At 39.5% G+C, this 12528-nt stretch overlaps 1 protein-coding gene across 1 annotated transcript in view; it reads left to right on the top strand.

Moving 5' to 3' along the window:
* The first annotated feature begins 1041 nt into the window (after positions 1-1041).
* Positions 1042-12528, top strand: part of DROSHA (drosha, ribonuclease type III) — a 71693-nt gene continuing 60206 nt past the window's right edge. The window contains exons 1-6 of the mRNA XM_010285982.1: positions 1042-1189; positions 1931-2788; positions 6142-6234; positions 7217-7448; positions 8310-8451; positions 11423-11577. Of these exons, the coding sequence (XP_010284284.1) occupies positions 1938-2788; positions 6142-6234; positions 7217-7448; positions 8310-8451; positions 11423-11577 (1473 nt within the window). The 5' untranslated portion in view covers positions 1042-1189; positions 1931-1937. The remainder of the gene's footprint in view (positions 1190-1930; positions 2789-6141; positions 6235-7216; positions 7449-8309; positions 8452-11422; positions 11578-12528) is intronic.

Raw genomic sequence — 12528 nt, 5'->3', positions numbered from 1 at the left:
GTTCTGTGATGTTGGGGAAGTCTTAGAACTCTATTTAAGAGAGAGCTGATAAACAAGACCTTCAGTTTGAATACTATGACATGTTAAAAAGAAATAGGTGCTAAGGCAAGGCATCGTGGTACAGTGGCCTTTGCTTTAGTTTGTTTAAAGTAGTAAGAATTTAGCTCAGCCTGTTTAAATAAAATGTGTAAATGTCATCAAAGTATAAAAAAGTTTCCTTTTTTATAAGAAGCCTGATAGATAAGAAGATCTTACAAAGCTTGAGCTATGGAAGATCATGACTGGAGAATTAAAGCAAAATTGATTCAGCATCTAATGAATTAGAATTAATAATGACAGAAGGTTGCAGAATTGGCAGACAAAATAATCCTCCTGTACCCCGTTGTTTCGTTTTGAGAGCCTTTACAAGGTTGGAAGGTACTGAGCCGGCACAGGCTGACTGGAAGGAACAAGTAGCTGTACCATCATGGCCGCTATCTCCTAGAAATGCAGGATTCTCACTTACTTTGGCCTTTGTCCGGTTGCTCTGGAGAGGGAATGAATGTGACCAGCACCAATACCAGTGCCTACTGTTAAGCCCCGTGTGTGTAAGGAGAGATTTAGGGCCCTCTTGGTTCCTCCTCTCTGATGTCTGTCCTTTCCTCCTTCATTTCATTTCTCCCTCTGGTTCACCAGAAGTCTGCTGTCTCTCAGCCAACTACATCTTTTGCAGCACTGGCACCAGAATGTAGCTGAAAGCAGTGCTCTGAGCAGTCCAGGCTGGCCATGTTGCATGGTAGCAGGTGGGAGAATATTCTGTGCATTTACTTCAGCATCAGCAAAGCCTCAGTAAAAGGGTGGCTTTGTTTTCTTTATCTGGTGATCTTTCCAATTATGTGTGTGTGTCTCCTTTCTTTCTCTCCCTCCCCCTGATGGAAAACAGGATTTGACTTCTGTGACTGCTTAACTGTAACTGCTGTGGTTTTTTTCTCTCCCTCCATTCCAGCCAAGACACCGTGAATGGTTTTTCAATTTTAAATGTTTTTTCCCCTTTTTCCAGTTTTTGAAACTTGATGTAATTAAAGAATGAATTTTAACTTTAATGAAGCACAGTGGTTTTCATTTATAAATGTTAATACAATGCATTAAATACGTGCATAGTTTTGAGCAAGACTTAAGCCTACTTGAAGCAGTGGCAATTGCTGGAAAGGTGTCAGGCCTAGCAGGCAGCTGAAGGATTTTTTGGGAACTGTTTATTTCAAGTAACTGCAGTCTACATAAACTTTTTTCTGTAACCTGTAAGTTTGTCATTCGACAAAAATGTATGTACTTAACTTAAAATATTTTACCTGTTGAATTTGGCTCTTTACTAAATTAGGGTCTCAGTTGTGAATGTGAATTGCTACTATCTCACTGAAAATTAATATGACTTGTTGGACCAGGTAACTTGCGATGAGGTGTTAGTAAATTCATTCTGCCTGAAGTTTGAAATCATGTGCTAAATCCTTGTCTTGGGACTTTGTATGACAATTGCAGTAGTGAAAATGAATGGGGTTTTTGGTGTGGGGTATCTGAAGGCTTTATATGAAAGTGTCTAGTGAGTACTAGTAGAGGTGCTTGTATCCTTGGCCAGTCACCATATCAATCATTTGTTGAAATTAACATTGCACTACATCAGAGGGCGTGGTCCTGTTTGCATCCTGGATTAAAGACAGCAGAGTAGATTTTGTGGATTAGAGGCTTAAAGGAATCGAAGGGTCATAAATGACCTGTACTAGAGTTCTGAGGAGCACAAAGCTCCTAGTGAAAGACAGAGGACATCCTTCACTGCTTCTGTTAAAGGAAGTTGCAGAAACCGTAGTTTCAGCACTTCAGGAGTAGTTCCTGCAAATGCATTAAGGACATCCTACAAAAATTGTGTGACACTGGACTTCTATTTTCCTCATTAAAGGTGAGCCATGTCTTTCCATCCTGGGCGAGGATGTCCCCGTGGTCAGGGGGGACCAGGAGCAAGAACTTCAACACAGACCTATCGCCCTCAGAACCTACGGCAGCTTCACCCACAGCAGCCCTCCGTACAATACCAGTATGACCAGCAAGCTGCCCCTCCAACATCCTATTCCAACCCTCCAGCTGCCGGTTACATGCCTCCCAGGCCAGACTTTGTACCCTATCCTCCTCCAGTGCCCCCTTCCACGCAAAATCCCATCAGCCAGTGTCCCATGAGGCCACCATTTCCAAACCACCAGATGAGGCAGAGCTTCCCGGTGCCTCCATGCTTCCCTCCTGCTCCTCCGCCAGTGCCAAATCCTAGCAACGCTCCCGTGCCAGGAACTCCTACTGGGCAAAGCACCTTTCCTTACATGATGCCTCCTCCCACAGTACCGCATCCTCCCCCCCCACCAGTCATACCACAGCAAGTCAACTACCAGCCTGTGTACTCCGCAGGGTATTCACAGCAATCGTTCCCACCACCTAACTTCAATAGCTATCAGCACAGCTCTGGCTCCTTTCAGAGCAGCACTACCAACAGCAGTGGTGGCAGCAGCCATTTTCGGCACACGGGTCAGTACCAGGGAGAGAAGTCACAAAGTGATCGACGGTCTCCAGAGAGGAGTAAGCACTATGATGAGCACCGACATCGTGAACACAGTCACATCCATGGTGACAGGCATCGGTCCACTAACCATGGGGATCGTCGGGATCGAGGCCGGAGTCCGGATAGGAGGAGGCAGGAAAGCAGTCGGCACCGGACAGATTATGACAGAGGAAGGATATCACCTCATCACAGAAGTTATGAGCGTAACAGGTAACTTGAGGTATCTTCTGCTTGCAGAAGGAAGGCTGTTGTCGTTGTCCCATAGTATTTGTCTGCATTGATATTCTTCCTTCACCCTTGTTTTTCCCTCTAGCTCAGGAAGTAGCCAGTACTCAGGTCTGATGGAAAGAGCTACTGTTTTGACATCTTTCAGGTACACTGCTTCTGCCTCACCTTTGCAAGCTTGGCAGACTTGTCAATGGAGATAGCTGGAAGCAAAGAAGCTCTCATTTGAAAATTGAGTGGGTTGCTGAGTAGTATGCTACTCTCGTGGGTATTTACTGTAGAAACTTATGCACGTGTGGCATGAAAGTAGAGTTGGCACAACTTTGTGAAAAAGGCTGTGTTCAAAGTTGAGCATTATAAATGTTTAAGTCTCAGCACTTCAAGGTTTAAGTACCAAAGTTAGGGTTCCATGTGTTGCTTGAATTTGGCCTTTCTTTGAGTAAGCCCTGTATTTGTAGAGAAACAGTACTTGGAGGGGGTTTATAGTCTGATTAGTGCACATATCTAATCCCTGCAGTGAGGTGTTTTAGTGAAAAGCATGTTGCACAGCGTTCTTCATCCTGCTTTGCCCTCATTCTTGTGGGGCACCAGGGCAGACTTATGTAGGCTTCACAGGACCTACCAGTGGGTGCTTAAACCTGCCTGTGTGATTCTGTTCAGGATGAAGACCCGAGCAAACCCCAGCCTGTAATCTCAACAGAGGACTGAGGTGAAAATTAGCATACACCAGTTAAAAGAAATAGGCAAATTGTAGGCTATGTTGACATCTTATGATTCAGATGAATGAGTTTCTTATGTTGGGATGTATCATGAAGTTTCTGCCGCTCTGCTTCATAGACACGAACAGCTTGCAAATTATGAGCTGATCTGATGCATGGTGTTTTAGAGCAAGCCATCATTACTTACATCTTTCAGATTTCTTAGATTTGCTCTCTTGGTGGCTGTTTTTGTGCCTAATGATCTAGGTCAGAATAATCAAAGAAGTACTGGAAAGCCAAGTATCTAAATATTTATCAGGGCACCTGGATCACATGCTCTAATTTTGGAAGCTCTGAGCTTTCTCGTGTCACATGCAAAATGTGAATTTACACATAGTGCCTGTGGAAATTAAGCCCCTTTGATTTAGATATGCAGAGATTTAATTGCAGAACCTTAGATGACTGTATTCCAAAAAAAATCCTCCAAACCACAAATTCAGTAAGTTTACTTTGATTTCCGAAAGTGGATTTTCCTAAAACTGAATACAGCTTGCATTAAGGCACTGGCCTTTTCTGTATACTGAACTTGTGGAATTTTATGCCTTTTGTAGGTGACTCAAATATTTGCCACATAAAATCTGAACAATAAATTGTGAAATTAAAGTTCAGTTTTAAGTTTTGAAAAATGCATGTTTTCAGCAGCTTCTTTCTCAAACACATTTGGATTACTGCTTGAGGCCAACAGCTTTCAGGTCTACTTGCAAATGCATGTACTTATTTTAATGAGAGCTGTTTTCCGGCCTTGGTGTGTTTTTTGCACAGCATCCATCTCAAGCAATAGAATATGCTCTCTCTGAAGACTGAAATTCATGCTTGAAGAAGGCACAGGCAGACAAGGATGAATGGGTGTGGGGAAGAACAACAGATCATTTATGTGAACTTTGTGCTTCGTAAATTTGCATTCTATTTCATGTTATTCACATGGAAATGTACATATATATATATGTTCATTAATAATCTTGACTCATTCTGTTAGCCTGAAGACTGAAATTCATGCTTGAAGAAGGCACAGGCAGACAAGGATGAATGGGTGTGGGGAAGAACAACAGATCATTTATGTGAACTTTGTGCTTCGTAAATTTGCATTCTATTTCATGTTATTCACATGGAAATGTACATATATCTATATATATGTTCATAAATAATCTTGACTCACTCTGTTAGCACACTAAACTACCTGAGGCATACATTTATAATTCCTTGTGTATCAGCACACTCCTTTACTAGGAGATTTGACAGATACACAAATGATTGTGGACTAATGAGTTATCACCTGTTAGCAGAGTATGAAAACTGCCTGTGTGATCTTTGCTGCCTCATACACACAGTAATTTCCTAGCATCATTTAGGTTGGAGAAGACCCTTAAGACAAGTCCAACCATAAATGCAACATGGCCAAGTTTGCCACTAAACCATGTCCCTAACCACTATGTCTACATGTCTTAAATATGTCCAGGGAGGGCAACTCAACCACTGTTCCAGTGCTTGATAAGCCTTTCAGTGAAGAAATTTTTCCTAATATCTAGTCTAAACCTCCCCTGGCACAACTTGAGGCCATTTCCTCTCATCCTGTCACTTGCTACTTTGGAGAAGAGACCAACACCCATTCCACTACCCGCTCCTTTCAGGTAGTTGTAGAGAGCAATAAGGTCTACCCTGAGCCTCCTTTTCTCCAGGCTAAATAACCTCAGTTCCCTCAGCCACTCCTCATAAAACTTGTGCTCTAGACCCTTCACCAGCTTTGTTGCCCTTCTCTGGACATGCTCCATCACCTCAATGTCTTTCTTGTTGTGAGGGGTCCAAATCTGAACACAGTATTTGAGGTGTGGCCCCACTAATGCCAAGTACAGGGGGACGATTGCTTCCCTACTCCTGCTGGACACACTATTTCTGATACAGGCCAGGACGCTGTTGGCCTTCTTGGCCACCTGGGCACACTGTTGGCTCATGTTCAGACTGTCAACCCACACCTCCAGGTCCTTTTCCCCAAGCCTGCAGTTAATTTAAAGCTCTGCTGCCCCAGAAATATGTTTGGGTGGTCGAGTTCTTTACGTGTATCTGCAAGCTGAGTCTTCTAGATGAGATTCATCATTTCAGTATGATGCAGATTGTGTTACCAGTTTTTTGTGTGTGCTTGAGGTTGCTGTCAGGAACAGAGGGCTTGCCTGAAACGCTTGAATGACTGCTGTGCTTACAAAGCTATTGTGCCTGGAATAGGTTTTATTTTCTCTTTCTTGAGGTGTTAAGAATGGTTAAAGATATAATAATCTCACCCTTTGCCATTTGTAACAGAAGAGGAAGAATGGCAGCAAGTCCTGTGGTCAATTTATAGAAGTTACCTCTGTATGGTAGGAATAAATCAGCGTCTTGAGATAGATGGCTTTAAGACAAAGGCAGAGGAGATAGGTGACTGCCTTACAAATTTCTTGAAGGTCAGCATTAAGAATGTCTGGGGTTTTAGCAGTTAGCACATGTGTCATTTTGCATAACATGATCTCAGCTTGCTCCTGTGCTCCTTTCAGGTGTGGAATGTATGAAATGCCAGATTTCTTATTTAACTTACGTTTTGAACTTTCCAAGGGAGCGGGAGAGGGAGAGGCATAGGCACCGTGACAGCAGAAGATCACCATCACCAGACAGATCCTACAAAAAAGATTACAAGAGAGCAGGAAGGTAAGGAAAGTTATGTTTGGTCTCTTGCGCGTTTGAGGCTCTGTGCATCCATGCACATGAGATTTTGTGTATGTATATATCCGTACATGCCTGGTTTGAGACTCATAAGATTAGTGTCTTAAATTTATAACCATCTGCGGGTTTATAACCATCTGCGTATACATGCAAATGCCAGTTACCTCAAGACCTTGTAGAGTCAGGAACAGAATTAATCTCTGGAGAGAGGGCTTCGCTGCTGTGTCCTAAAAACTTCCTCTTACATCTACTTTCAGTCTGTAAAGTAACAAGATTATTTAAAGTCATTCTATGTTTAGATCATCTTTTAGGAGCTTTTTTGCTATTGATATATATATATATAAAAATTTCCTTCTGAATCCTGGATAGTTGAAATCAGTGCAACTTTATGGGCTTTGTAGTCAGAGTTAGTAGTTTTCCTACATTCAGCTTCTGAAAGCCATTGCTCTTGCAATACATAAGGAATATCACAGGTTGTGTTGTTCAAAGGAGTGCCAGAGTTAGAGTAACACAAGCAGTATGGATTCTGTGTAATTCTTTTCTCATGCAAATAGTTTGTGGGCTATATATTAAAACTGCTTTGTATTGTAACTTTCAGTTGTGAGTGATGTGACTTTTAGTTTTTCGTGATGAGTTTCTAACTTTGGAACAAAATTAAAAGTAAGTCCTCTAGAATGCAACTAGGAGTTTTAATCTAAGATAGCATATATTTTTTCATTCTAGTTCTTTAACAACGTTTAAAATACAAAAACACTTTCAATTTTAAGTCATTTTTTAATAAGAGGTTAGAACTACAAGGTACTCTTTTAAGTCACAAGTTAAAAACAGGAAGAGACAACTGGATTTTGTTTTAGTTTATATGATAGAATGATGTACTGATCTGAAGCAAGCTATTTGTTTTTCATTGTAAAACTGTCACTCTTAAAATAATGAAGAGAATTGCTTTTGTTTGCTTTCTCCCGCTAAGCCGGTCTCCAAGCAGAGAGAGAAAGAGACCCCGATGGGAGGAGGACAGAGAAAGGTGGTCTGAGAACCAGAGCTCCAGCAAAGAGAAAAACTATACCACTATCAAAGATAAAGAATCAGAGGAGAATGCATCTGAAAAAAACGAAGAGGAAGATGAGGAATTACTTAAGCCAGTCTGGGTTCGCTGTACCCATTCTGAAAGCTATTATTCCAATGACCCTATGGATCAAGTGGTATGTTTGTGAGAGAACTCTAAAATTACTGTATACAGTCCTTTATTACTTATTTGATTAATATGAACTCTTTAGCAGGATCATGTTTTGTGTCACTTAATCCTCTCCTCCCAACCATCTCAGCCTTTTAACCGTGTTAAGGGCTTTATTTGTTGGTATTCTCTATTTTGAAGAGGGGTACTTCTTTGTCTCCAGGAGGGAAGGGTGGGTTTTTTTCCATTATACCTCTATTTGAGCAAAGATGCCTCAATCACCATGTATTTCCACAACCCTGGAGAAGTTTTGTACAGAAGCAGGAAGTCAGGATTCTTGGTACTTGACAGTAACACATGCTGGTGGAATAGTGATAGAGGAGGGGAAGTTTCTGGGTTTTTTTTGTGTTGTGGTGGTTTTTTTCTTTTTGTTTGTGGCTGGTTGGTTTTGAGTTTTTTCTTGAGAATGACATGGAGAGTGAATTCATGGTGATTCAAAGCAGGCAACAAACTGAGCTTTGTGTTTCTCGTGTGTCATAAAATTATGTTTAATTGCAAAGTACTTCCACAGGTCTCCTGTTGCATCTAAACCTGATAAAAATCAATACTGAGCTGTACTAAATATGCTTAGCCATAGTTCTGCTTTGTTAGGCCAAAGGTTTGATGTTAATGCACCAGCAAATGAAGTAATTTCTCTGCAAATTCACCTGATGGAGCAATGTAATGGTATGCTAAAGCCTTAACACGTATTTCCGCGTTTCATTGAACTACACTGAGATCTGTCTTTTCCCTCTCTTGCTTTTCACCATGAAATGGTGGTACATGTATTGTTCATGTGCTGTCTCAACACTGTCTTTTTGTTGTTGTTGTTCTGTTTTTTAATTGACAGGGAGACTCTACTGTGGTAGGAACAAGCAAGCTCCGAGATCTGTATGAAAAGTTTGACGAGGAGTTAGGAAAGCGACAGGCAAAGGCAAAAGCAGCCAGGCCGCCATGGGAGCCACCAAAGACCAAGCTGGATGAAGATTTAGGTAGGCAGAAATGATGACAAAGCTCCAAAATGGAATAATCTGGTTTTGGCAGTTGTGTGCATTTAATGTTGGTAGGTTAATAAACGTTTTTTAAATCCTTCCTTTCTATTGCATATCCATGGGAGTTTTACTGTTGCTTTTGACTGAAGTAGAGATAGATTCTTTACCCAGAAAGCATAAGGGAAAATGGAGAGTATCCAACACTGCCTTAGGATAAAGTCTCTTCCATGGCATGAAAGCACCATGATCGAATAGGCCAAAGCATGTCACACAGGAGGCTTTGAGGAGCTCCTGGTCTTCTGTTTCTAAAGAGGAAGCAAGAGCAGTGGTGACAAACTCATATGGCTGCTTGTTATGGCACTGAATTAATCTTTCTTCTGGATTGTATTTTGGTTGTGCTTACTATGATCTTCTGCAGAACTATCAGTTTTCAAATAGAGTTTATCTGCGTTGTCATGTACCACCCATATGGATCTTTTTGCAGTGAAATAAGTCTGCTAGCTGTATCAGTTATTGGGGAAATACTGGTTGAATTAGCAGGGCATACTTTTTGATAGCAATTTGCCTGCTCAGAAGTCAGCGAAAGCTATTTTTCTTATTTTGTTTTGTGAGAACTGCTAGCTGTTCTTAGAATTCCAACATTTCAGTGTTTCATAGTGTGTTTTTCAGTCAGTTGCATTACTTCAAGAAATTCTTAGGCATATCACAATTAATTTAGATAATCTGTTGGGCTTGCATTTTGACTGGTGCTTCATGTTTGCCTGTTGAGCTTCTTCAGACTCATATCTGAGCTTAGTAACTCTTTAAAAATCACGTATAAAAAGTTCTGAAGTTGAAATACAGGTATGTAATGACATATTCAGTTACATGCTGGCAGTATAAAAAGATAAAGATGAAAGAAAAAAATAAACATGTTAGAATGTAGATTCACTTTTGTAAAGGAAACACTTTTACATTCTTTTGAACAGCAGATTTGCACATACTTAAATTCACTCAATAACACTATCAAGGTTAACTGTAGTTTTTTTCTGGAGGTATATTTTCATGTGGATGAAGCAAGGACAAAACTGCTACATTCAACATACCTGTGTAAAGCTTCACTTCCTCAGACCTCTGCAGAAAGGGTTCCTTTGCTGCTCGAGGCTATAATATGATAGAGCCAAGTGCAACTTATCTGTGTTTCTTTTTACATTCTTTCTGGAGGACCTCAAGACTCTGCATCTGCACTGGTCCCCTGGGCTGATTTGGTGTCTGTGTCGGCTTCTCCTACAGCTGTGCTTCTACAGTGTCTAATAGTTTGCGTTATTTTGCACTTATGTAAATGCTGTCTCTGTTCTGCCTTGTGTTAGCAGTAATTGTGTATTGTAGTGAGATAGCAATGCACTTTTAGATCATGAAAGGCTGATTTCAATACATGAAATCCAGAAGTCTTTCCGAACTCCAGCTTACTCTCACAGGTTCCACACACATTATGCACCTAAAATTAGACTTCCAGATTAATGTTTTATCAGAGAACTTTTAAAACTCAAATGTTTGTGAATATTTGTAGGAATATACGTGTATGCACGTTTAGACAAAACTTGACTTCATCGGAGCATATGTGACCTATGTAAACCATATGTCCCAAGGACATATTTTAATAACACATTGTGCTGAATTATGGACTATATAAAAACACATCTTGATTAACAAAAAGCATATTTTACTAGTAATATTCTCTCATTTTCTCTCCCTCTTTTAACTAAGGAGAGTGTTGTATTCAATAAAGAACACATTTTAAAGGATAGTTTCACAGTATTTCAAAGCACTGGCAGCATAGTAATATGTTTTCTCTTAAGTCAAAACTTAGAAATGGAAGAAATGTTGCATCCCTCCTTCCAAGAATAATAAACCTTACTTGCATCAAGGTATATGTCTTGGCTATGAAGGCATTTATTTAAATTGGAGCTGAGGTGATCTATGGAAATGAGTGATGTTACATACATAAGAAAGGGAGTCGCTTGTAAGTACTACAGGAAGTTAGAGATATATGAGATCGGGCTCTGGGTTTTGTTGTTGGGGTTTTTGTTTGTTTGTTTTTGTGGGTTTTTTTTTTAAGTCCAGACACTTACTAACATTACTTTGACAGCACCACAAAGGAGACGTTTTAACAAGTCTAAGGCCATCTTCTGTTCTTTTTTTTCTTTATCATTGTTCTCCCTCTGATATATCAGAAAAATTGTTTCAGTGAATACAAAGAAAAATGTCTTTAAAAAAAAAAAAAAAAGTAAGGAGGAAGACTCACAGAACAGGGCTTCCAAAACACTTATAGCTGGATTCACTCAGCTAGTAGTTCGAGGCTTTCTTCTTGTCTGTGGTTTCTAATATGTGTTAATAGATTTGTTAGAAATAATTGATTTTGAAAAATTAGTCTAACAGTACATGTTCAATAATAACTCTATACATATGTGCTGTTTGAAACTCTTAAATAGACAATACCCTGCTACAGACAGGAGCATTTTTAGGTAAAATGAAACTAGACATAAGTACTTTGCTCATAGCAAGCAGAATTAATTTTTAAACAACAAGAGGTTCTGTTTAGCTCATGCTAGTGTCCTTATGTATGTTTTTCTCTTTTTCTCTCTTTTTTTCTTTAAGTTTAATAGTTATGTTGGTTATAGCTGTATAATCTTTAATGTCAAGTAACTGAAATTGTTTTTCTACAACTGATCACTGGTGCTCTTTGACAGCCAAACAGCAACCTCATGCATGCAAACATGTTGTAGGCACTTAATATCTGTAGCATTTGCTGTAATTTTTAATTAAAAATGCAGGTGTTGTCCCTCTTTTTGTTGGTGTGAATGGCATGCACAACTTCAGTAACTTTCAGTATGGCACAGTTAGCTATGTCATCTTAGAAAATGCATTGCTATTGAAGAAGAGAGTATGTGGAAGTGCTTTTCAGCTGATTTATTTTCCCTGTGTTAATCAGAGAGCTCCAGTGACTCAGACTGTGACTCTGAAGATGACAGCAGCTGCTCAAGCAGTTCAGATTCGGAAGTTTTTGACGTCATTGCAGAAATTAAGCGTAAAAAAGCACACCCTGATCGTCTCCATGAAGAACTGTGGTACAATGATCCAGGACAGGTATGGTGAGAGGGAAAAATAACCGAGTGTCTGAAACTCATTCTGTCCTGTAGACCTAAAATTCTGTGTTGTTGTCAAACATGCTGAGTGACATCTATTTCAGTATGCATTTTTTTTATGCCCCTTTTCTTGCTCATCTTCTTCAAAGCCTTCACTTTTGATTTCAAGATTGTGGTTCCAGCTCATAAATCCTGGGGATTATTTAGCTGGAATCATGTCTAACAGTGTTAATAGACCCTGAATTGCTAACAGTGTACTAATGCTGTCCTCTTAGTGCTATGATAAAGGTACACAGATAAATTCTGGGATGGAGAAAAGGCAGCATGTTTACTTCTTTTATAAATTTTTCACCTAAAAGCTCTCAGCTCTTAATGATAAATGATGTTTTAAATATGCAGTTAATGCTCCTAATTTCTTGTCTAATGGTTCTTTTGTAATTGCATGGAGATTATAGCTCTCATTAAATGTAATTGCTGAGCTCATGAAATGTTGTTTTGAATGTATACATTGCACAGAAGACTAGTTTTTGTTTGCAAATTTGCCATCTTCATCTTTCTTTCTTAGATATTTTACAGTCTGTTCTAACTCATTGTCAAATGGCACCTCAGTAAATTTATTTTTCTAGCACTTTGTGTGATGCATGAATTTAGCATGCAACAAATCATACTGCCAAGAGATACTGTAATGCTTATTGCCACTGTGGTAATTCAAGGGTGTGTTGAATATTCTATTACAGACTTATATTTGTGCTTCTAGTTAAAAAAAAAAAAAGTAATTGGCTGAGCATAGCTAGCTGTTTTTATTTGTATGGAAAACAAAATTAGCGAACTGTTTAGATATTTAACTGAAAAAAATGTGTAGCTCTTGGGCACACTTCAGAGTAATGTTCTAGGCCAGAATATTAGCTAAATAAAAAAGAAGTGAAATAACTGTAGGGTGAATAGATTCAGG

The sequence above is a fragment of the Phaethon lepturus genome, unplaced genomic scaffold (genome assembly GCF_000687285.1).
Source record: "Phaethon lepturus isolate BGI_N335 unplaced genomic scaffold, ASM68728v1 scaffold17824, whole genome shotgun sequence".
NCBI classification, from domain to species: Eukaryota; Metazoa; Chordata; class Aves; order Phaethontiformes; family Phaethontidae; genus Phaethon; species Phaethon lepturus.
Note: the sequence above shows the minus strand (reverse complement) of the source record. Positions and strands in the feature narration are given on the sequence as shown.